At 41.3% G+C, this 23,096-nt stretch overlaps 1 protein-coding gene across 2 annotated transcripts in view; it reads right to left on the bottom strand.

The window, feature by feature from the left end:
- The window catches only part of PTPN14 (protein tyrosine phosphatase non-receptor type 14), a 149,667-nt gene that overhangs the window by 76,588 nt on the left and 49,983 nt on the right, over positions 1–23,096 (bottom strand). Inside the window, exons 1-2 of one of the 2 annotated variants that reach the window (XM_019738102.3) lie at positions 18,244–18,374; positions 8,845–9,172 (exon numbers count right to left, since the gene is read on the bottom strand). In XM_019738102.3, the coding sequence (XP_019593661.1) occupies positions 8,845–9,018 (174 nt within the window). In that variant the 5' untranslated portion in view covers positions 9,019–9,172; positions 18,244–18,374. Of the gene's footprint in view, positions 1–8,844; positions 9,173–18,243; positions 18,375–23,096 lie in introns of those variants that run through there. The other variant, XM_019738101.3, reaches the window with a different exon arrangement.

The raw sequence follows: 23,096 nt of genomic DNA, 5'->3' as shown, positions 1-23,096 counted from the left end.
AAAAGCTGTCACGAAGCAGTGCCTCCCTAAGATTTTCTTTCGAGTCTCATTATAGGTGTTAATGGGACACTGGACCATCACTCGGTGCTGTCCGAAGGGATCTATGATGTAGGCTTAGGCTAATCCTAAAATGAGGTAATCTGGGTACTTAATTGAATAAACTGTCTGGAAAAGGGCCAAGGGAGTTCTGCATTATACTGAGTTCCTTTCCGGAGCACAGTGCCTTGGAAGGGTATTCCACTGTATTTTGGATGGCTGGCAGCGAGTTTGCATATAATAAATGAGGTAATTTATGTAAACAGTAATGTGCTATGCTACGGAATAATTATTTTAGTTGGAAAAGAGCTCTTTTATAAGCATGGGTGGAGAAAGGGAGGGCAAACTTTGCAGTTACTTAACAGGCCAACCATGATTTTATTATCTTTCACTAAAAGTAATCTTGACATTTGGGGGTATAATTTTATGGTCCACACTTCATTCAAATTATAACAGTCATTCATTCAAATTAGTAACATTCAAATTATAAAAGGTCCACAGTAACTGCATAAATAGTCTACAGTTGATTTTTCAAAAGAAGGTGTAAAAAAAATGTTTTTTACTGCTCCTATGCTTTGAAGGCTAAAATTTTAAATTTCTTTTTCTCTTTCCCACCCACCAAATCATTAAACCAGACCTGATCTTCCAAAACAAAAACCAAACAAACAAAACATCCATACACGTGCATACACTGAAAAGGAGGATTAAAAGGTACAAGGGAAATCATGATATGACATAAGACATATATTAAGACTTTAAGACATATTAGTACAGTGCCCTAAATAACAAGGAAAATTACTTCGAATGCAAAAATTCTAACTGATGGCATGATTTTTTTTGGTTGTTGCAATACAGCCTTTTCCATAAGGCACAGGATATTTCAGGGTGATTCCCCATGTATATATCCAGAGAAATAATTTCAGAACTACTTAAAAAACAGGGTTTCCAGTGCAGGGTAGAAGTGGAAGAGAGAGGTAACCTGGAGGACACCGTTTACCTCCTCATGGCCAGAACACCCTAATTTTAGAAGCGCTGAATTCAGTTATCAAGTGGGAAGGAAAGTCCATTCATGAGATGCCATCCCCACCCTGTTCTGTGAAGCTTTGCCCAAAGTAACCTCCTCCATTCCCACCACACCTCCCTCATTCTTCCTCTAGCTATCCCTACTCTGGAGTGTTCAGTAGAGGGGAAAAACTGTCTCAAAGTTCTTGCCCTGCTCTAGTCAAGTTTACAACGCAGCCCAGGTTTATTCTGCCATGTGTCTACAGTGCGTCACCGGAAATGGAATCAGAACCTAACAGGTCACTGAAACTAACACGGGCACCAATCAACTTCCTGTGTGTTAGCCCCGGGATCATTAATACCATCAGGCCCAGCTGGGACCACACCAGGCCTGTTCATAAATGACTTGCCAGTTTAAAAGCTCCAGCTGAATTCCGAAGGCAAGCTTCACTCCTAAACATTGCCACATGGTTGAGGAGAATGTGGTGGGTGACTCCAAATGGAAATCACATCCTCCACGACCAAAAAGGATCCCACTGTGCTGCCCAGGTAAATGCCAGAGACACCTGTTTGGTTTCTTTCTGCGGCACCCAACAGAAGCCAGGTCCATCTCAACCTCAGGAAACCTCTGGGTAAGCTATAAATCCCACTTTATTTCTCACGTTTTCTTAGCAAACAGCTCTGGTGCCATGAATTCTGCAGTCAGTTCCCTGCAATGATGAGAAAACAAGACAGAAGAACCCTGGTTCCCAGGGAGAGAAACCACATCTCTGAATTACTAAAAATGTACCACTAAGAAAAAAATGCCACACTAAATTGTAATTTTCATATGAGTAGTTTCCTGGTTTACTAGGTTTAGAGTTTTTCATTTTAACAGAGGAAGCATAAAAGTATGCACACACTCAAAATTATGCTAGTTTCTTGTGGCAGAGTGGTGTGTGGGTACCTTAGTTTCCTAGTAAGATCCCTCTTCCGGCATCATGAGAAGATGATAGTGAATAATGGCCTTTAAAAACAGTTTGGGTGTTTTTGATTCATTTATTCCTTTGTGTATAGAGATGCTGTTATCCCCTACATTGGCTACTAATAGGGGGAAAATGTTTGAGGGTTTTGTTTTTCCAGTTTTGCCACCAAGGGCACAGCTCTAATGCAAACCATTTGTAAGGGTTACAGACACAGTCTCAGCAATTACTAGGGATTAAACTCACAATCTTATCTCAAGCATTTTGGGGAGTTAATCATCCAGAAGCAAAAGTTTAAAATTTCTGGCATTAAGTTGTAATAATTTGCCTGCAATACCCAGTATTTCAGTTGTAAACGAAGAAACAGAGAGTTGGTATGCCTCTGTGTAAAATATACAGGAATTACATAAAGCACTAAAACTTCTACTGAGGCATGGAAAATACTTCAAAAGATGACCATAAGCAGACTCTGAAACAGCACTTCATGCAATTACATTCCAACAGCTTTGGAAAATAAACCACTGTACATCAGTTGGATAACTGTAAGAAAAACAACTTGGGTGCGATCAACCTCTACTTTGGGTAGGTCTGGGATTTCTGTAACTGACCCGTCTATAATTAACAATTGCACCATCTTCATTTTCCTAGCCAATCTTTTCATAAAAGTACAGGATAAGAAATTGTAGAGTAACATAGACCCAAGAAGCAAATCTCATAGTCAAGAAAAATCACACTTTGAGGTTGCACAGCTCACTTAGAATAAACAAAAGGATGAAGACCTCTATGTCTAGAAAACAGACATTCGTGCCAATTTATCTTACACAACTGACATGAAGATTTCACATTATTATCCTTACAAAGACAAAAAACAGTACAAATTCAAAGACCAAAAATCTCCCCAGCAGACTACTCCAATCGATTCTTCATCAGGATTGATTATTTTAGGCCTCTGCACATACAAACATATATGGATGTGGTTAAGCAGGCTATAAAATACAGGGCCATTTAATCAAGTACTCCCATAATCACATGTAAATTACCAATTCCCAGAAGATTAGCATAAAATCAAACCATAGAAATATCCTTAATGTCAGTTAGCTTTTCTCTGATGTTGGCCATATGTGTTAAGATTCCCTATCTTTATCAACTCTAGCCATTATGAAAATAGCAAAATATGGGGCATCTCTACCACAGCTAATAACTTTGGACAAATCAGCTTTTAGTAAAGACAAAAATACAAATTTGCAAAAAGAAGGGGAATAAATGAAGATAATCATTCACTCTATGAAACGATTATGGATATATATATATATATATATATATATATATATATTTTTTTTTTTTTTTTTTTTTTTAGGTGCCTTTAAAAACCAGCATTCTTAATCTTTCTTGCCTTAGGAGAGGCCCACGAGTTACCAAATTTACCAATCCCCAGAATGCTAAACTTCCTAACATAGCAACAGTTCTCTATCTTGAATAGACTTTAGCCCTGACGAGTATCTCAGGTACCTCTGTTAAATTATTTATCCCTCCTCCATTTATTTATTTTTTTAATTAAAAGTAGAGTCAAGAATATCCCTAAAGGAAATGATTCACATTTTACATTTTATTGGAATTCTTGATGTTACTTATTACTATTAGCATGACTTCCTTTGCTCTTCTTAGAACCGCACTGGTTAGTACAAATATAATGGGAGCCACATATTTAATTTTCAATTTTCTAGTAGCTACATTGAAAAAGTACATAGACATGAAATTCATTTTAATAAATTTTATTTAAAATGATATATTCAAAATATGATGCCTCTAATATGTAACTAATATAAAAATGATTAATGAGGTATTTTAACTTTTTTCATACTAAGTCTTCAAAACCTGATTATTTATTTTACACTTACTGCACATCTCAATTCAAACGAGCCACAGTTCAACTACTCGGTAGCCACATGTGGCCGGTGGCTACCATATTGGACAGCATGATCCTAAATTAATAATAACTATTCAATTAATTGAAAGATTTTGGCCCAATGTAAGATTACAGTGTCGTATAATCAAAGCCTGAAAACAGAACAAGCAGACTTATAAAAGGGGGAGAGCACAATGGACGGTAGCAGAGTCTGGATAGCCTGTGTGGTGTCTTGCCATATTGAGTGCTTCCTATGTGCCAGGCATTGTGATACTGCGACAACTTTGCAAAAACGAACTCATTTAATCCCCGCAACAACTCATGGAGGTTGCCACTATTACCATCCCCACGTACAGGTGAGAAAACTGAGAGGCACAGGGTAGGTAAGGAACCATCTGAGACTATATAGCTAGTAAGTGGCAGAGGCAGGGTTCGGACTCAGTCTGATCCAAGCTTATATTCCTCGCCACTAAACTCTGCTGCTTCTCCCAGTATTTATTTTTAAAATATGAGAATCAGTCATAAAGCAACACTGTTGTATCTATTTCTCTCTTAATCTAGATCAGGGATTTTCAAACAGTGATTTTCAACTGGGGGTTAGGGAGGACACAAGGAAATGGAACTCCAGCCAGATAGCCATCCCCTTTGCAAACAGAACAGCTCCATTCTACACATTCAAGTTCCACCTAAGATTTCATTTGAGGAAAAGGAAAAGGGTGAAATCCATTGATCCAAATATGTTGTAACTATATTACCAAAATTCTAATTTTCTGAGCCTTCTATATCTCTTAAATCTTTTCCTTCATGGAGGTCCTGACCAGAAATTCATACCTAATTTTTTTCTCAGAACTTAAAACAATTAAACAGATTTTTCCCCTAAGGAGTTAATTTTATTTCTTCTCGCCAGGATTATTGTTACATCCACCTAACTAGCATCTCCGATCCTCCTGTCACCCAGCCCCCATTCTTTCTCTACTATTTGGTTCTCTTCCTAAAACATAAGGTGCTCATGTCACGCTATGCCTTGAAATCCTTTGATGGCTTTCCATCTCATAGCAGTGTTTTATTCCCCAAACAATTCCAAGAGTACTTAATAGAAGATTAAAAATAAGTGAAATATTGAGTTCAACACATTTTTTGTCATCTATAGAACTTATGAGAGTGTTTGCCAAAGCATTTACCACAGCCCCTGTCTGCCACTACACATCCCTGGGAATTACAATGTTGGAGTCTGCCTGTCTGGGTTTGAGCCAGCCCAGGAGTGGCAGGCAGCTCACCCTGTACTGTGGACCCACATCCATAAAATGGGGAGAGCAAGAGTAGCCACCTGACAGACTTGTTATGCGAGTTAAATGAGCTGATACATGGAAGGTGCTCAGCACGATAGGTAGTACAGTAAAAGGGGGCGGTTATTTTAATTATTTTTTTGTGACACACTGTAGAAACAATGTCCTACAGGATCTAATTAACACTTCCTAGCCAGAGACAAAGCAGACTCCCGCCAGCCTTTCCACACTCTTGCCGTTCCCCGCCATGACCCCCACCAGACACACACAAACAGATCAGTGCAAACTGAACTCTGCCCTTCCCTGAAAATCCCATGTGCCTTCCTGTTTCTGTACCTCGGCACGGGCTGTTCCCTTTGCTATGTTGCTTGTTTGTCCTATTCTCTAAACTCTAGGGTTTCTGGGAGCAGGGACCCTATTATATTCAGCTTCCCAGGGTTGGACTGTATTTGCTGACCATGTGAACCAGGCCTGGGCCCTCTGGACGCCATTCAAAATGGCATCACATCAATGCACTGAAAACCAGATTTGACCCTCAAAAAGTTTACTGTACGGATACATGTCGTATACATTTGTCAAAATCCCAGGATGTACAACACCAAGAGTGAACTCCAATGTAAACTATGGACTTGGGGTGATAATGATATATTAATGTGGGTTCATCAGTTGTAACAAATGTCCCCCTCTGGTGTGGGATGTTAATAGTGGGGGAGGACACAGGAGCGGGGGGGGGGGGGCAGAATATAGAACTCTGCTTCCCACTCAATTTTGTTATAAACCTCGAATTGCTTTAAAAATAAAATTATTTTTAAATTATCTAATAAAACGAAGTGGCAAAACACAAACTATAATTAATGTAGATCAAATATTATATCAAAGTTAATTTTCCTTTCCTAAAGCTATTATAAAGTTTAGGATACACCTAAACTATAGGACACTTGTAGCGGCAACGTCAAATAGCCATCATAATCTGGTTTCCAAACCTTCATAAAGACTAAACATTCTGTTATATTTTAGGTGGATTTCCATTTTCTCCCCTAAAGCACTGTCATTTGGAAAATGACCCCAATCTAAAGTCAAGTGTGTGGAGCAGACCCTGTGTTCAACCACTCCTATTTCTGCCACTGGGTGAAGAATGCATTCCTCCTTAAGGTGTGGATGCACGAAAGAAGAAAGTATTAGACTGCTCTATCTGGACCTTTAGTTTAGAAGTAGCTACAGGACGGCTGCACAAAAGGCCATACCTTCGATGTCACCTGTCACAGAACAAAAGCACACAATTAAAAAGAAAGTGATTTGCTCTAAGGTGGATGCACCCGTTTGGGGCACGTCAAACTAAAGCCAGCACTAAACACAAACCACACCTTAGCATTAGGAGATCAGTCACACTGCAACACATGCCTGACAGCAGAATCTGGACTTCACGGCTTAATCCTACCTGACAATTCTGTTGTGGGATAATCCAGGGTTGACCTTTACCCTCTCACTGCCAGAAACAATAGTCTGCTGAGAGCAGTTATTACAGTACACATCTCAGACACGCCTCACCTTGCACCTTCCCCTGTAGTTCTAACTGGTGATTTGCAGAGGTGGCTTCTCAACCCCCCAAAATAGCACCTGCTCTTTCATATCCCTGGTGAAGGCTCTGTTCATCCTTCTCTGGGGTTTTCTCTCCCCTGCCTGGGCTGCGATGTTCAGTGGGGCAGGCTGTGCACTGCACAACTCCAAGGTCAGCCACTGCTGCCCCTGCATTGCATCTCAGCGTGATTACATTCGATCTTCACTGTTCATTTAAATGCTGGACTCCCCTACTCAACTGTGCATATTTTAAAAACAAAACTGTACTTTATTTATCTTCATTTCATCAAGACCCAAGATTTTGTTTAATAAAAAAGACTCTCAAATTGGAACAGTGACATATTACTAGAGACAGAATTGTGCATTTTCCACAGTGTATCTCTTTTAACATTTACAACAGCCCTCTAATCTAAGGTAAGTAAGGCCAGTGTCATTATTCCCATTTTACAGATGAGCAAGGTGATGCCCAGAAATGCAATAACTTCCCAGGTTACCTAACTAATAAGTGACAGAACTATAACTTAAACCCAAATCCAAGACTCCACAGCCTGCACTTGTAACTACGTAACCACATGTTATACTGCCTCCCAATGCATGTGAACAATTACTTAAATCACTGGAATGTGAATTACTTGAGAGTCATGTATTTTTAAATGACCTATAACTAAAATTTTTACAAGAGTTTAGACCAGTGTCCTGCCCAACCAATCTACAGTATTAAGGTTTTTCCTTTATACACATGCACATACCTGTGTTTAAATATGCGCGTCCAAATGGGCTACTAATAAGCAACACAGAGCCAGCTATCAACCAGCAAGGTGAGAACACTTCACACGTTTACTCTATTGTGTCAGCTACCGAGCTACACATATCTGTTGGGCAGGACAGTCACCTACACAGGAAACTCAACTTCAAAGGAAGACCTGATCACCGAAACCAAAGTCTAAACACGAAGACCAGCACGAGGCGGAAGAATTCAAGTAGAACAGTCCCCCAGAGAATAAGAATCAGCCTGTGGACGACGTCAAGGGGATAGGAAGACCTTCCCTCACCCAAATTCCTTTGTGCACATGGAAGGGAGGAGGATGGTGAGGGATGAGGGATGAGGAGGGTGATCAAGCACCATCACTTCCAACGGGCACCACCATGCCCCTTCTCCAGTACCCTGAGGAACTTGGGTAATGATGGCACAGGCCTAGGACGACTACAAAGCTTTACCTTGTCTTTAGGAAGGCTTGAATCTCAGGGACCCACAGTCATTTCAGCACTGGCAACCATTCAACCCTACCACCTTACACACAGCCAATCTGCCACATGGCTCTCACGACACAGATGCTTGTAGGGGCTACTCACCGAGTCTCTTCTCTGGAATGTCTATAAGACTGAAAAAAGCAGGGCTTGCTTGTTAGAAGGGATGTACTGTACGAAGTAAGAGTCTCTTCTAAAGAGTGGCAATGTGACTGTCTTAATGGTCAACCCCAGGTTTACTTAAAGCCCAGAGAAGTCTCACAGACAGTACAAAGCCAGCAAGGGTCATGGGGACTCTCAAAAGGAACAAAACCCTCATTCTGCAAGCTCCCACAAAAAGCCTCACTGGTCACACTCACTTTAAATGCTTTTTCTTTTTCTTCCCTTTGAAGAGGAAAATACAGAAACTAACAAGCAAAAAATAAAAGCAGCTGCATCTACCCTCCATGTGGGAGTTCTCTCCTTGGTTTGCAGCAGGAACGCCAAACACCAGCTACCCACTCAACTGCTTTAAGAACAGAAAATTACTTTGGTGAGAGAGTCGCTCATTTTTAACCCTCTGCCTCACCCCGCAAACCTCCTCGCCGGCAGAAACTAAAAGGGAGGCTGCCACTCCATGCAAGCTCCAGGTGGTGTCCTTGTTTCTCACATCAGAGCAGGTCTCCAGATCCACTGAAGGGTGTAAGAACAAGCCCATGCTAAGAAGAACAGGATTCTTCTAAACACAAGGCGGAGGCTGAAAGGTATGGCAGGTGCCAAGACACAGGTGGCTGGTCCCTTGGGTGAGGTCTCGCTCATACAGCCACCACACACACAGTCTTCTTACCTCCCGCAGCTCCAGCCTCTGAGCCACAGCCTCCAGGCACTCCTGCCCTGTGCTTTCCACCGACAATGTGCACTCGATAACACTGCTATCCAACAGGCGGATCCGGGTCACGAAGCAGTTCTTGCTCAGGACATTGTAGCGCCGTGTCCGGCGGAGCTTCAGGCCGAAAGGCATGGCTCTGTGGCCCTCGGACGCGGCCCTCGGGTGCCGGCGCCCACGTCCCTGAGATGGCCTTAGCAGTTTCGGGACTGGGCGATGGTACTACCAGCCGTGCTCCTCCAGACACAGGAAAAGGTGGCCATGCCCAGTGTGGGACTCTGCAGGAGCTCTGCAAACAAAAAAGAAGCAGCAAGGTCAGGAGCTGGAAAGGAAGCGGGCAGTGGGATGGCCCGTCTTCCACACACAGACGCCACCCCCTCCCCACAACAGATGACCTTCCAGAACCGCAAGCTACTTGGGAGAGTCCATGTATTTCATCTTATCTTACAAGGGTGATACGATAGTAACATCTACTTGACAGCTGAAGAAACGGAGATTCCGAGAGATTCAAAGAACTCATCCGAGAACGCACAGACTAAATGGCATAGAATTCAAACCAGTGCCTCTGCAACTTCAACTCACATGCTTTTTTCTTTTCTTTTCTTTTTTTTCACTGCTCAAGAAATAGGAGTGAAATTTGAATAGTGTTTTTTCAAACTTCTAAATATGTACATTATCTCATTTCAACCTCATTAACAACCCGAGGGTGTGGATTGTATGATCATTTCGAGGGTCGATGGTTTAAATGACTCCCTAATCCTGAAGTTAAAATATGTATCTTGTTCCTCTTTGTAACACTGCCTCTTTACTTTCATTACCATTATTTGCCTTTTGGATTTTAATATTTCATTTATTTTATTACTTATTTTCCTGTCCATTTATTTACTTAGAATAGATGGTAGAAGATGGAGGAAATGACACATTTAATAGAGTCAGCAACTTTCCACTTTTTAAAAACCTTTTTAAATGTATGAATTCTTTAACACACTTAAAATGACAACTTCTTGTCCGCTTTCTTTTTTAACCAAATATTTAGACAGATGTGGGGAACCACCCTACCATCATTTTGTTCTTTTATGAAATACTTGATGCAAAACCCTGTCACCCAATTACAGATAATTGAACTTACTAATAACGAGATTTACTAACACCCTGATGTCCCACCAAATGCCAGTGATGACATTATTGCCATGGAGAACACAACAATAAGATAACAACCACAAAAGTGCCTTTACCATTCTACCCTGAGCCAGTGATGTTCTCACCGGGAGACTCCTGTCTTCCAAAGAAGACACAGATGCCCCGACAGCCTCTCTGTTCCACTTTCCGTCTCCATCAAGCTCTAAGGGCCATCTCTTGCTCATGTGATTGCTGTTAACTTGATTCCCTAAGTCGGCCACGTCCCGCCCGTCTTCACATCCTTCATCCACAGAAATACCTCTAAGCCTCCCCCCGCCCCACCCCCCAACGCTTGGATAGACAAATATGAACAACTACTTGCAGGAATTCTTGAATTAATAAATAAAATGGCTTCTATATTGAGCAACCCCTTGGTGTCGGCATCCCGGGCCTCACACAAGTTGTCAGGGCACAACCCTCGAACACAGCAAAACACACTCCCCACACTCCCCACACTCCCTCGGCCAGTGTTTGATGCCTGCCTTTGGCACATTCCGCAGCATGACAGATATGTTTTATGGTGGCTTAAAATACACATGCTAGTAGAGACGTTGGCTTGGTAAAATATATTAACATTTCTAAATCACTTTATGTTGGCAAAGGATCATGTTTACCTTCAAGGTAGGCCAACCTGATGATCTCCTGATATCTCCTGAAAGGAATATGGAGGGACCCACCCAAAAAAAGAAAAAAAGAGAGCCAGAATTCAAATACAGAGCCCTTAAGAGTTTACTCCTCACGCATTCCCTCAACTTGTTGAAACACAGGGCAGAAAACATCAAGATTCAATTCCTATATTAGCCAGGGCGCCTGAAACAGAGAAAAATATTTGCTCTGTGGGGACAAGCCACATTTCCAATCCTGGGCCAGGCACTTTACATTTGGGTGTGTCTCATCTTAAACACCTATGAAGGAATGTGGCTGGCTTAGTACACATTTATCCCAGCCACTATTGAAAACAACCCTGCTACATATTCTACAGGACGCCGTCCATAATTCACAGTTAGTGAAATAAAAACGAAGCTGCCCAACAACGTGTATAGATGATCACAGTTTTTATAATAAACAAACGACATGAACAAATGGGAAAGAAAGTAAGTTCACAGTTAAAATGATTAATTGTTATCTCGGGGCTGTATAGCAGTGACATTAAATAGAATTCTCGTTTGTATTTTATAGATGTCTGTCTGAGCTGTTCTAACATTTTAGAAATGCCTCACATTATTTTTGCAAATGAAGATTCATTTAAAGTACATCAGCTACTGAAAAAGGTAGACCGGGGGCAGCATCTGACAACCTGGCCACATTATCTCCTACAAAATACCTATTTTAAATTTTTAAAAACGTTTCAAATCTTCAATTTGCAAGAAACTTCCCTGGTAAGGTATCAACAAAAAAGTTATAAGAAAACCGGCCTGGTCCTTCTCAAGGTCAACATTATAAAACAAGAATTGAACAGGTGGGACTAGAAGGGGATTGCTCTAGAGCAGGGGTGTCCAAACTGCGGCCCGCGATCCATTTTTTATTGGCCCACAGCAAATTCCAAAAATATATTTAGTTTATTTAAATAAACCAGGTGAGGCAATAAGTACTTCACCTTGAGTGAGTGGCCCGGCTGTTAGTGTATTTTACCGAATATGGCCCTTGGTGAAAAACGTTGAAAAAAGTTTGGACACCCCTGATCTAGAGTAAAAGAGCTTTAGGAGTTATAAAAACAAAATGCTGGGTCGGCCTGGTGGCTCAGGCGGTTGGAGATCCATGTTCCTAACGCCAAAGGCTGTCAGTTCAATTCTCACATGGGCCATGGGCTCTCAGCCACAAGGTTGCCAGTTCAATTCCTCGAGTCCCCGCAAGAGATGGTGGGCTGCGCCCTCTGCAACTAAGATTGAACACGGCACCTTGAGCTGAGCTGCTGCTGAGCTCCCAGATGGCTCAGTTGGTTGGAGTGCATCCTCTCAACCACAGGTTGCCGGTTTGACTCCCGCAAGGGATGGTGGGCTGCGCCCCCTGCAACTAGCAACGGCAACTGGACCTGGAGCTGAGCTGCGCCCTCCACAACTAAGAGTGAAAGGACAACAACTTGACTTGGAAAAAGTCCTGGAAGTACACACTGTTCCCCAACAAAGTTCTCTTCCCCCTCCCCCAAAAAATAAAATAAAACAAAATAAATCTGTTTAAAAAAAAATACCATATGTGACACTTCATCAAACCCAGGTTTGAAAAAAATGGCTCTAAAAGACATGGACAATTAGGGAAATTTGAAATAGAGATTAAATGATATTAATGTATTATTAAGTATCTTTTGTTGTTGCTAGTGGAATTGTGGTTATGTAGGCGAATGTCTTTAGGAGATACCAGTGGTTATACCTAGGGATGAAAATGTCATGATGCCTGTAACTTACTTACAAATTACTGAGAAAAACACATACATACACACATAAGCACATACATAAATTCAGAGTTCAAACAAGTATGACAAAATGTTAATGGTTGTTAAATCTGGATGGTAGGTGTACAAATATTCACTGCACTATTCTTTTAGCTTTTCTGTATACCTGTTCATAATCAAACGTTGGGAAAAAAAAAAATAAAGGCAACCCTCTACGCAGGTACTAAATAAGCTCCAAACATACCTACTCCTTATGGCTCATTTTAAATGCTGCTGCCTCTTTCAATGGACTTCTCTGATCCTTTTCTTTGTCTGAACTCCCAGGCATATGTGCTTATTTTAATGTATCAATCTAATTTATGTTAGACGTATCAGCACATTTTTTACTCTAAACTCCTCTATCTTTAAAACACACATAATTTACCTAAATTAAAAGCTCATGGCATTTACACCCAGAACTTGTGTGGTCATAGAGCTGTGCTTCTGGAAAGAACTTCTAGGCACTCATTTAAGACATTCCTTACCTTTAGGAAGGGCTACACCTAAATTATCCCAGGTAAACAATCTGTCTGACACTAACTTGTAACAACTGGGTTAGAGAAGACGATCCCTCAGTCCTTTCAGTTTCACCATTATAGGTGGATGAATTACCCGCCATGTTTAAGCTCTTGAAGAATCCATAGTATGTGTGTCACTAATTCACCTTTTAACTACCCATGGAGGCATACAGTTCTACCTTAAACATAACCCAGCTCCCTGCTGTATTTTAAGCCCAACTGCTCTGCTATATCTTTGATAGAAAAAGAGCAAAGATTACGATATCCCACTATATAATAGAATTGGTTATGGGGTCTACTGGATGTCCTTTGTTAAATAGTCTGGCTCCTAGTACCTTTCTGATTTTCCCATGTGGTTCTCTGGGAGCTCATCATGTTTATTTTAATCACATGAACATTATAAAACCTAGAACTCAATGCCATTTTCTCAAGATTTTCCTGATGAAATTCACTTTTCAAAAGAGATCAAATTAGGCCGCCATCATCCTATTTACAATAAGGTGTTTACTTTTGCGTATGTGTGGGTTTTTTTTAATTATTGGGGAATATTGGGGAACAGTGTGTTTTTCCAGGACCCATGAGCACCAAGTCAAGTCGTTGTTTTCCATCTAGTTGTGGAGGGCACAGCTCACTGGCCCACGTGGGAATCGAACCGGCGACCTTGGTGTCAAGAGCACTGCGCTTTAACCAACTGAGCCATCCATCCGCCCCTTGTTTCTTTTTTTTTTTTTAATGGAAAGCTCCTTTAAAAATAAAAAGTCACTTAAAATACAGCCTTTCATTTATCTCCTCTTCAAGAACATATCCAGTAAATAATATCAAGCTGTTGCTGATATTTAACATTCATGGAAGTTAAAACAAGTACTTATGGTAAACCATCTGTACGGTAATATAGACGGTAAAACTAACGGGACTGACTCTCGATTTTTTTTTTTCAAGACAGTCATTCATTCTCATTTCAAAATATAATCTATTGATCCTCTTTTTCTTAGGCGTATCATAGAATGAAAAGTAGCATCACATAAGGGAGTTGCACCCCAGCCTTTAGTAGTATGATCAGTACTATGAGTTGTAGTATAATTTGGGAATAAGAAGCAAAAGTGAAGAAAACGACAGGGAAAGGGCCACACACACTCTGAGCTCTCCAGCTCCAGGTCTCTGACTCAGCAAAGCCAATATGAAGTGAATGTGAAAGGCACTCACTTGACAGGAGGAGAGAGAACTGCGGCTGACCTGAGCGGTTCTAAGAACCAAAGTTTACTCTCAGAAGAACACGTGCAAACCTTTAAGCAAGAACTGGCTTTAACCAAAGAGGCCTGGGGTGACTGCTGGCTTATGGCCTCTCTCAGCCTCAGGTTACTCACCTGTCCGTGAGAGGTAAATGAGAAAACGTTTCCACAGGGCCCTCAGCAGAGGTGTGGACACCGTCCCTTCCTGTTCCCCCCCATAGTAAGTTAGTGAAAAGGAGGATTTCGGTACCTTACCACCTACTGTGGAGAAAATCTTTCAAAAGGAAAAACAAAGAAGGCAAAGCAAAGAATAGAGTTTACCATGAAGCTCTGACGATTCCATGGGGAAACTGGAATGAGTGTGAGCATGAACCACGCGCTCTCCCAGCACTGCCACTTTCCATCCCCCAAACGCTGACCTGGAGCAGAAAGGAGCCATTCATAAGCTAAAATGTCCCATCCCGAGCCCACCCTGGGTGGGTGAGAATATGGTCGCCTTCTTGTCTCAGACGGTAACGTGTAGAGTGTTTGGTGTTGGTAACGGTCCCTTTCTGGTAGTGGACAACTGGTTCCAAATTGCCTTTGGTCTTCTAATCTGCATGGCTGAGTTTCTACAGCTGCTGGCCCTTCAGTGTCCCTTGCACTAGAGACCCGTGTATGTGTCTTAGCTCCTCACGTAGAATCCTAAGGGTAAGATCTGTGTCAGATTCCGCTCTGTGGTCTCCTATAAACCCTACAGTGGAGCTTTACACACGGCGAGAAGCTAACTAAATCTTTGTCATTATGAAAGAAAGACTGAACCCTGAAAGAATTGAATTTCTGATGCCAAGGTCGGGCAGGGCTTCCTGGTGACCTCAGTGACACTTGAGGAATCCGGAACCTTAGATAGGTCTGACTTTTGGAGGCTTAAGAGAGGCTTCAACTGTGGAAGACGGCGATGAGAAGTTACTCAGCTCACTGGTGCTCCTTATGGGGCGAAATTTCTAAAGGAACGTTTCTATGGGAACCGAGATTTCTAAAAGAACATTTCCACCACACAGGTGTCTCTTTTCCAGACCTTGATGTGTCTGATACTGGGAATGGTCTCAAAGGCCAGACAAATGCCACATCTCATGGAAGTTCTTTGCAAAAACTACAATGCCACCACCAAAGTGGGAAACAGTGCTCCTGTGTGCCCGTGACTGTCAAGAGCAATTTGTTGGGATGTCTGCTCTGTAAACAGCACACTTTAAACCCCTTTCCTGAATAGGCTACAATGGGAGAGACATACAGAAAAGCTTCAAAGTCACTTCTAAAACTCCTGATTCATTAATCAGCTCCCTAAAAACGCTAATATGTAAGTTGCCATTTTTCCCTAAACATATCAGTGAAAGACCTGCAAAGTTAAAAACACAAAGCAAAGATAACTTTTTCATAATATAGAAACAGTCGCTTGGCTGATCTAATAAATCTTTAAATCTAAAGAATAAGTGGAGCGATCTCTCATAATATCAACCAAACACAGCTTAATTAATCGTCTTTATTGACTTACCTGTACAGTCTTTAGGGAAATGAAAGACAGAAATTAAAATCCAAATCTTAAACAAGGTCATCACACTTTCTTTTTATTTCCCATGCTAAGTTATTTATACATGCCTTGCTGTTTTTCTTCTAAAGTTCTGAAATCACTAACAAAAGCTAACTGCTATTCAGTTGCACAGTATATTTACCATCAGTCTCTGGAATTTTTCCAGCGTTCCATATTATTACAACTCCCAAGCACACCTCACAAAACTATGTAACCCTCGTTTGGGTGTGAGAAAGGAAAAATTGATGCAACTAGTCCATCCTGTGTATAAACCTGCATAAGGCACAGCTCGATTTTGAAAAATTAATGGCATTTTCCTAAGGAGAATTTTTCAAAGGGATGGGGTGAGAGGACATGGGAAAGAAAGGAGTAGTGAAAATGTCTTCTCTGATTTCCCCCTTAAAGAAGAGCAGAAAAGAGGTTACTCTAACTTTACATACAGGACCTTGCTTCTTGGTCCTTAGCAGATTTCAGAGAGACAAGGAAAAGCACGTTGATGAGTGATAAAACTTGGAATGAGAGAGGTCACTGGTAAACTATAAAAATAAGCATGCCACAGCATGGGAGGCTGTGTCAAAAATGCCCTGTAATAACTAGGAACTATGAAATAATATCCAGCATACTCTGGTTAAGAAGGCAGAAAATAAATATATATTTCTTTTATTTATTTGTAAGTGTGTTTTTCCAGCTCTAAGTCACATAGTTGTCTCAATCTAGTTGTGGAGGGCACAGCTCATAGTGGCCCACGTGGGGATCGAACCGGCAACCTTGTTAAGAGCACAACGTTCTAACCAACTGAGCTAACCCGACGCCCCATAAATATATTTTTCAAACAGTCCCATCCATGGTGGTTAAAAACAATAACAAAAAAAACGTGGTTCTTGAAAGGTAGAGCCTCTGTTACCTGGAATCACCTTTTCCCCCTGGGCAGTGGTTCCATCTTTTATTCCTGCTGTAACACTTGGAAGCAAATCAGTACCACAAAGTATCAAAGGCTAAGATTTTTCTACTGAGGCAAAAAGGGGAGCTCTGGGAGGACAGGTAATCGTTTAAACAAAAATCATTTCCCCACACCCTGCTGTGAGGATTAAAGCCCTGAGGTTTCTAAAGAGACGTGACCTTCCACGAGAAGGATCTTACATCTTACACTGTACAAGTTTCCAGTTTTGACTTTACTGGAACTTTTAAGGCATTCAAGGTACATCTTGAATATTTATGGTTAAAGTAATAGTTGTCTGGGATTTGCTTAAAAATAACGGGGTGGGATCACTGCATGGGGGGACAGAGGAAGCAATACTGGCCATGTTGATGGTTGTTGAAGATGGGAGACAAGGTATGTCAGGGCTCGTATCACTGTCCACAGTTTTGTACATGCTTAAAATTTTTCATATTAAAAACTTTTGTTTTAAATAGAAAGTACTTCCTAAATGGTGCTTTGTCAAGTAACCCGGTAAAACAGAAAACAGTGCCCACTTTGCAAAGGTATGTAACAGAATAAAATGGGTCAGAATTTTCCCTCCAATCAAATCCCTCTTGCCCTTCCGAAATAAAACTTGCGTTTAACTAAATCCAATGGACAGAGGTCTTTGTTTCAGTTCTATAAAAGATGGCAGGAGACATTGTTTTTGTAGGTAAGGTGACAGGCTGGATAAAATGCAAAGAACAATCAATCAGGCATAAGGTAAGGGACTCTCCCCAGGCCAACCTGCACACTCAACTGAATCAGAATACCTGATTCGCTTACTTCTCAAATGAGCCTTCTGTCTAGTCATGCCAGGAATGCTTTGTCCTAAGACTCCACCCTTCCTTGAGAAGGTAGAATCTGCACCTCTCCGATTCCAGTTCTTTTTGCTGTCAGCATCTACACCCACGGTGATGTGCGTCCTGGAATGTCAGAGCTAATCACGGCCAGGAACCAGAATGGGAGACTCCTGTGATTGTCAGATACTAAGAGGGCAATAAAGAGCACCTCCACTTTCAGAGCAGATGCAAAGACGGGGCAGCTGCTGAGCATGCTGTCCAACAGCCCCACTCCCCTTGGGTTATTCCCAATGCCCCCCATTTTACAGACTAGGGCACCGAGGCTGGAAAGGTTAAGAACTTGCCCAAGATCATACAGATACTAATGATGTTATCTGACTGCATGGTCAGGAACTATGCTCATAGTATTACCCAGAAAGGAGGCTGGACACTACAACCTGGCAATATAAACTAACATGACGATAGCCAGCAACCACATCGGTAAGGAAGGCTGCGATACCCCATTGGCCGTCGGTCTTTGCTCACCCACGCTGGACTTTATTCAGATATGGCAGAGATGGACCCTGAGGCTGGTGACCCATTTTCAGCCCTGGGATGATCCGTCCAGACAGAGGGCATGGCACAGAATGAGAGTGCTGCCCCTGCCATAACACCCCCACCCCACCCAGGGCCTCTTACCTAGACGGCTTTCCTCGTACAGCTCTGGTCTGCGCTGCACACTGGAATAATCCTAGCAAGGCGCATATGAGCTCTTCAAAAACGAATTTCAAAAACACAATCACAAGAGCAATCGAAGAGGTTTTCCAGCCTGGTCATATGACTCACTCATCAAAACAGAAGAAACTTCTGAGGGTAAACACACCTTGAACTTGCTTCGCCCTCCTCTGTGATGTGTGCCCTCAAGGGACAAAACTGTTGAAGAGAGGGGCTCTTGCAAGTGACCTCCCTTGGCAAAGTTTTCCACACCTCCCTTTCCTCCCTTTCCTTCCTGCCCATGCCTGAGTTCCCTCAACTTCCCTCGCAGGTCCAGGGCTGTCGGATGGGAGGGACTCATCTGTGTCACTTCCTATCCAAACATAGGCAGCAGCCAAGCATCTCTGCCAATTCTTTCCAACTGGGTCTGCACATCCAGCGCCCAATTTCCCTGCACACACCTCCTTGTGCCTTGGTTTCTGAGCCCCACCAGCCAGCCTCACCCAGAGGCAGGGTAATTGCCAGGCATAAGCCGCTTACAAGCTGTATGACCACGGCTCAGAAGCTGCCTCACTTTCTGCATGTATAACATGGCAGTGATAACATACCCACCACACAGAGCTGGTGGGAGGATTATGGGAGTTAGCGTTTGCTTGCACTGCCAATTATTGTTACTATTTCACCCAATATTACAGGAAGCCCAAGGAAACACAGAGGGCCTACTAAAGAGTACAAGAGTAAACACGGCTTTCCAACAAGCCAATAGCTATAGAAATTTTGAAGCTAAGGCTATTCCTCATAAGAAGACAAAACACGAGTGCAAAACAAGCAAGTACAGGTCCCACTGACCGGGAACTGTGACAGGGTACCCAGTGGGTTTCAGATATGTGACCACTCCAGTGAGTCAGGAATATAACTGAGCGGGTTCTGAGGTACTATAATGCAATCGCTTCTGTGGAGCCAAGAAGCTGAATCAGAGGGGAGAAAGAACGAAAACAGGTATGAACTAGTGTCAGCTGTTAAAGAGTTGCATAATCCCAACTGATGTAACTAAATGCTAATTACTAATGGGAGAAAACAGAAGCTCTAAACAGAGACGATCATGCGACATGTAGGTACTTTCATGTAGATAGATTACACACACACATGCACAAACACACACAACAAACCCATCGTAATTGTCCTTTCTTCTCTGTCCCCTGCCTAGTAGGAGACACACACACACACGCACACACACACACACACACACACACACACACTCACTCTACCTAAGTGGGTACTTGGAAAAACTTACGTCGTACTAAGTAGCTCTCAGTGACATTACAAAGAAATGACATTACCTGTCCACCTCTAGTGCAGTAACTTTCCTGTTGTGAAAACCATTTGTTAGTTAGCAGACTTCCTAAACATTCCTGTCACCATCGGTGACCTCAAGCTGAAGGTTTGCTCAGCTGCCTGCATCAGTGCTGAGCAAGCCTGGGCCTCCAGAAACAAGATGCTGCGTGTGGGAATGGCTGTCGCTGGTGTGGGGGATGTCTACAGCCCTGAGGGTGCGAACACAGTAAGGAACAGGAGGGCAAATGTCAAACGCTTCAGTTCTCAAGTTGGACTCTTAGCTCTTAAACACTGAAAAACTTAAACATGTACAATTTCTGGCACACTCACAGCTAATTAATACAGCAAATACGACACAGTGTAAACCTAATTCAAGAGGCTCCCTTCGGAAGCTCTCCTGATGTATACCTAGGTTTCAGAAGGTTAAGGATTTCAAGCTACCCTGGAAAAAAAACACCATCTACTGAAACTTTGTAAATAAGTGGAAAAAAAAAAAAATCCTGGGAAAAAGAATGCATATCTGTTCTTCCACTAGATTGTAAGAAGGCAGGAACCAACAAAGTTTTGTACAGATTCGCAACCCCAAATCCCTTTGCACTATAATTAACACGTACTCTGACTCAGCAATGCCACTTTTTGGAAACTTTCATCGGAAATAAAAGCAACAAATCTTAAGGATTATGTATAAGGATGCCACAGTCAACAGTATTTGTAGTGGAGGGTCGGGGACTGTAAACACCCTGAAAATCCATAGTAGAGTTATGTCCAAATAAATCTTGGCATAGGATATTATTTAGGGTATTATGTAGTTATTAAAAATTAGGTAGATCTGAATCTATTGACTCAGAGCAGAAGCCGAGCGGTGTACTGTTAAGTGGGAAAGGTTGCAGAATACAAAAGGCAAAAAGAAAGCAAAACCAGTCATCTGGTGTTTGTGCTTACACAGCGTGGAGAAAGGTATGGGATAGTTCCATCCTCAAAGGGATGAAAGGTGAAACAGAAAGCTCTATTTTGTCTTCATGCAATCTTTGGAGTATTAATGTTGCATCAGACAAAAAAAAAAAAAAAAATTATTTTAAACCACTTACTCTCTGCCTTTCCTAAATACTATATATAAGAAAATTTGGACTAAGTCTTCCTTAGAGAGTAGTATTATATTAGCTATCTATTTGTCATTTCAGCTATAACATCACCTGAGTGATTACTATGAGCCAGACCCGTGCTAAAAACTTTTACATATGTTGTATCATTTGATCCTCACAATCCCAATTTACAGACAAGCAAACTGAGACTATATAATCTGGCCAAAGTTCAACACTAACAGGTGGCAGAGGCTGGCTCCAAAGCCCAGTCTTTCACCATCAGATTATTCTGGAAGATGCACAATTGCCACATATGTCTCCTTCCTAAATAGCAATATTTACAGCACGAGCTCATTAACCACATGGTTTTCCGCAGCATATACAATCATACTTTGACTAAAAGCAAAAGCAAATTTAAAAAAAATCACTTGCAATGAAGCAAATTCATTTTCAAAATTAGAACTGATTAAAACCACTGAAATCCTAGAACTTGCATGAGTTTTCATTCTTTTCAATTATTAGGGTGAAAAATGTCATTCTTCTTCTACCTGACTTAAAATTTTAATAATCTTTAATACTTTCTGATCATAAATTCATTATAAGGAAAGAGGAAATTACAGAAAACTAAAAGGAAAATATAAAAATGAGCCATAATATCACCACCCAGAGGTGATCAATTTAAAACTTTGCATATTTTATCCCGTTCTTTTAATTAAGCATATTGAAAATTTGTTTACATTGTTGGGATTGTACTACATTGTTTGACATCTTTCACTCTTTTTGATTACTGCTTATGGTGCCATTTTACTGAAAATTTTTCAAAAGCAAGTTTAAAATGTTGCATAATATTAATCATTTTATTTAACCTTTTAGATCAACATTTATTTAACCTTTCTCCAGAGTTGAAATGTCTGATTGGTTCTAATTTTTTGCCATGGTTCAAAAAGATTTGCCTATACCTCTGATTCTTTCTTTAGGGTAGATTCTAAGGATTGCTATCAAGTCAAAAGCTATTCCTTTCTGAGAAGTCTCTTATTGAACACTCCCAAATTCATTCTGAAAGGACTGTCAAACGTAGAAGTTGCAGCAAATTGCTAGTACTTCCATTTCTTTATCTGTAAAATGACTGAAATAATGTGTTTCCTTAATTATTTGAATAAAAAGCTGCATGCATAATGTAAACCAGAAAGAAATCAAACTTGGGAGTCAAAACAACCGAGATCAAGTTATAGCTTTTTTTTTTCTTAATGGGTTATGGTAAGCATGACTCCCCAAGGGGGCAGTAAAAAAATTTCTGCCCAAGATACATCAAAGTCCCAATGATGCCATGTGACAGGAGGTCTGAGCAGCAGACTCTTTCTCTCAACAGCTACAGTGCTGTGTCATAGTACCACAACCTCGGGAGCAGTGGTTCTAGGGACAGCTTTTGAGAAAGAGAACATGTTATATATATATATATTATATGACCATATATATATATATGGTCATTTGTTGTTCGGGCCAAGTCATTTCCATAGTTACGCTTGTTGGAGGGAACATGTTCTCTTTCTCAAAAGCTGTCCCTAGAACTTCTGAATCCTAACACCCTCTCTGCCTACCAAGTCATAGAACATGCTAGGTAAGGATAAAAACAACGAGAGGCAGGTACACTGGGCAGCTGGGAAGAGATGAGCCCAGAGGCAAGGTGAGACAGAAATAAGGAATGGATGGAAATGCACACCAACCATCTGGAGACTGTGTTAGGATTCAGAATATTCTACAAACGGTAGAAAGGGAGATGGCAAAGGTACACGGCTCAAGAAGAAAAGAACTTTGAGTGTGGAGAGATTTGTGCTGAAGATCATGTCCAACCTCATCTTATTTTCCATCAATGCACTATTTGAAACAGAAGCAATGGGAGGTCCAAACAAATACACCACGAGACAAGAATCAAAATTAAAATATTCCAACATCTCACTGTTGCGTAAGTTTTTATTTTATTTTTTAACTGTTCTATTTAAGCAAACACGTGAGCCAGAGTCATCAGTTCTCAAGAGCACTACTGTACGTACATCCGATTGATAAACGATATCTGGGTTTAATTCCTTGCTCTGTCTGGTGATTTATAATCCAGTCAATAATTAGAAATTTGGAGCTAGAGGCTAGGAGATTGCTGAGTTTGAATTGTCAAAATAAAGATGTTTTCACCCTCTTCCCAATTGAAAACCCACTTCGGATTGAGGAGGGGAACAAGACACAAATGCTAAAATTCCATGTTTGATGAAACAAGGGAATTTCAGAAACCCCACATCAAAAAATATAAATGCAGAAGGGAAAAATCTGGGAGAGCAAGCTGCATTAGAGTTAAGCCTCTTTAAATTTAACTTTGAGACGCCCAAGGTAGCAGGTGTTTTGTTCTTTTTTGTGAGGTGGGTAGGTGGT

This window comes from Rhinolophus sinicus, chromosome 11 (assembly GCF_057876585.1).
Source record: "Rhinolophus sinicus isolate RSI-liver-muscle chromosome 11, RSI-T2T, whole genome shotgun sequence".
Taxonomy (NCBI): domain Eukaryota; kingdom Metazoa; phylum Chordata; class Mammalia; order Chiroptera; family Rhinolophidae; genus Rhinolophus; species Rhinolophus sinicus.
The sequence above is the reverse complement of the archived record's forward strand: the minus strand, read 5'-3'. Positions and strand labels throughout refer to the sequence as shown.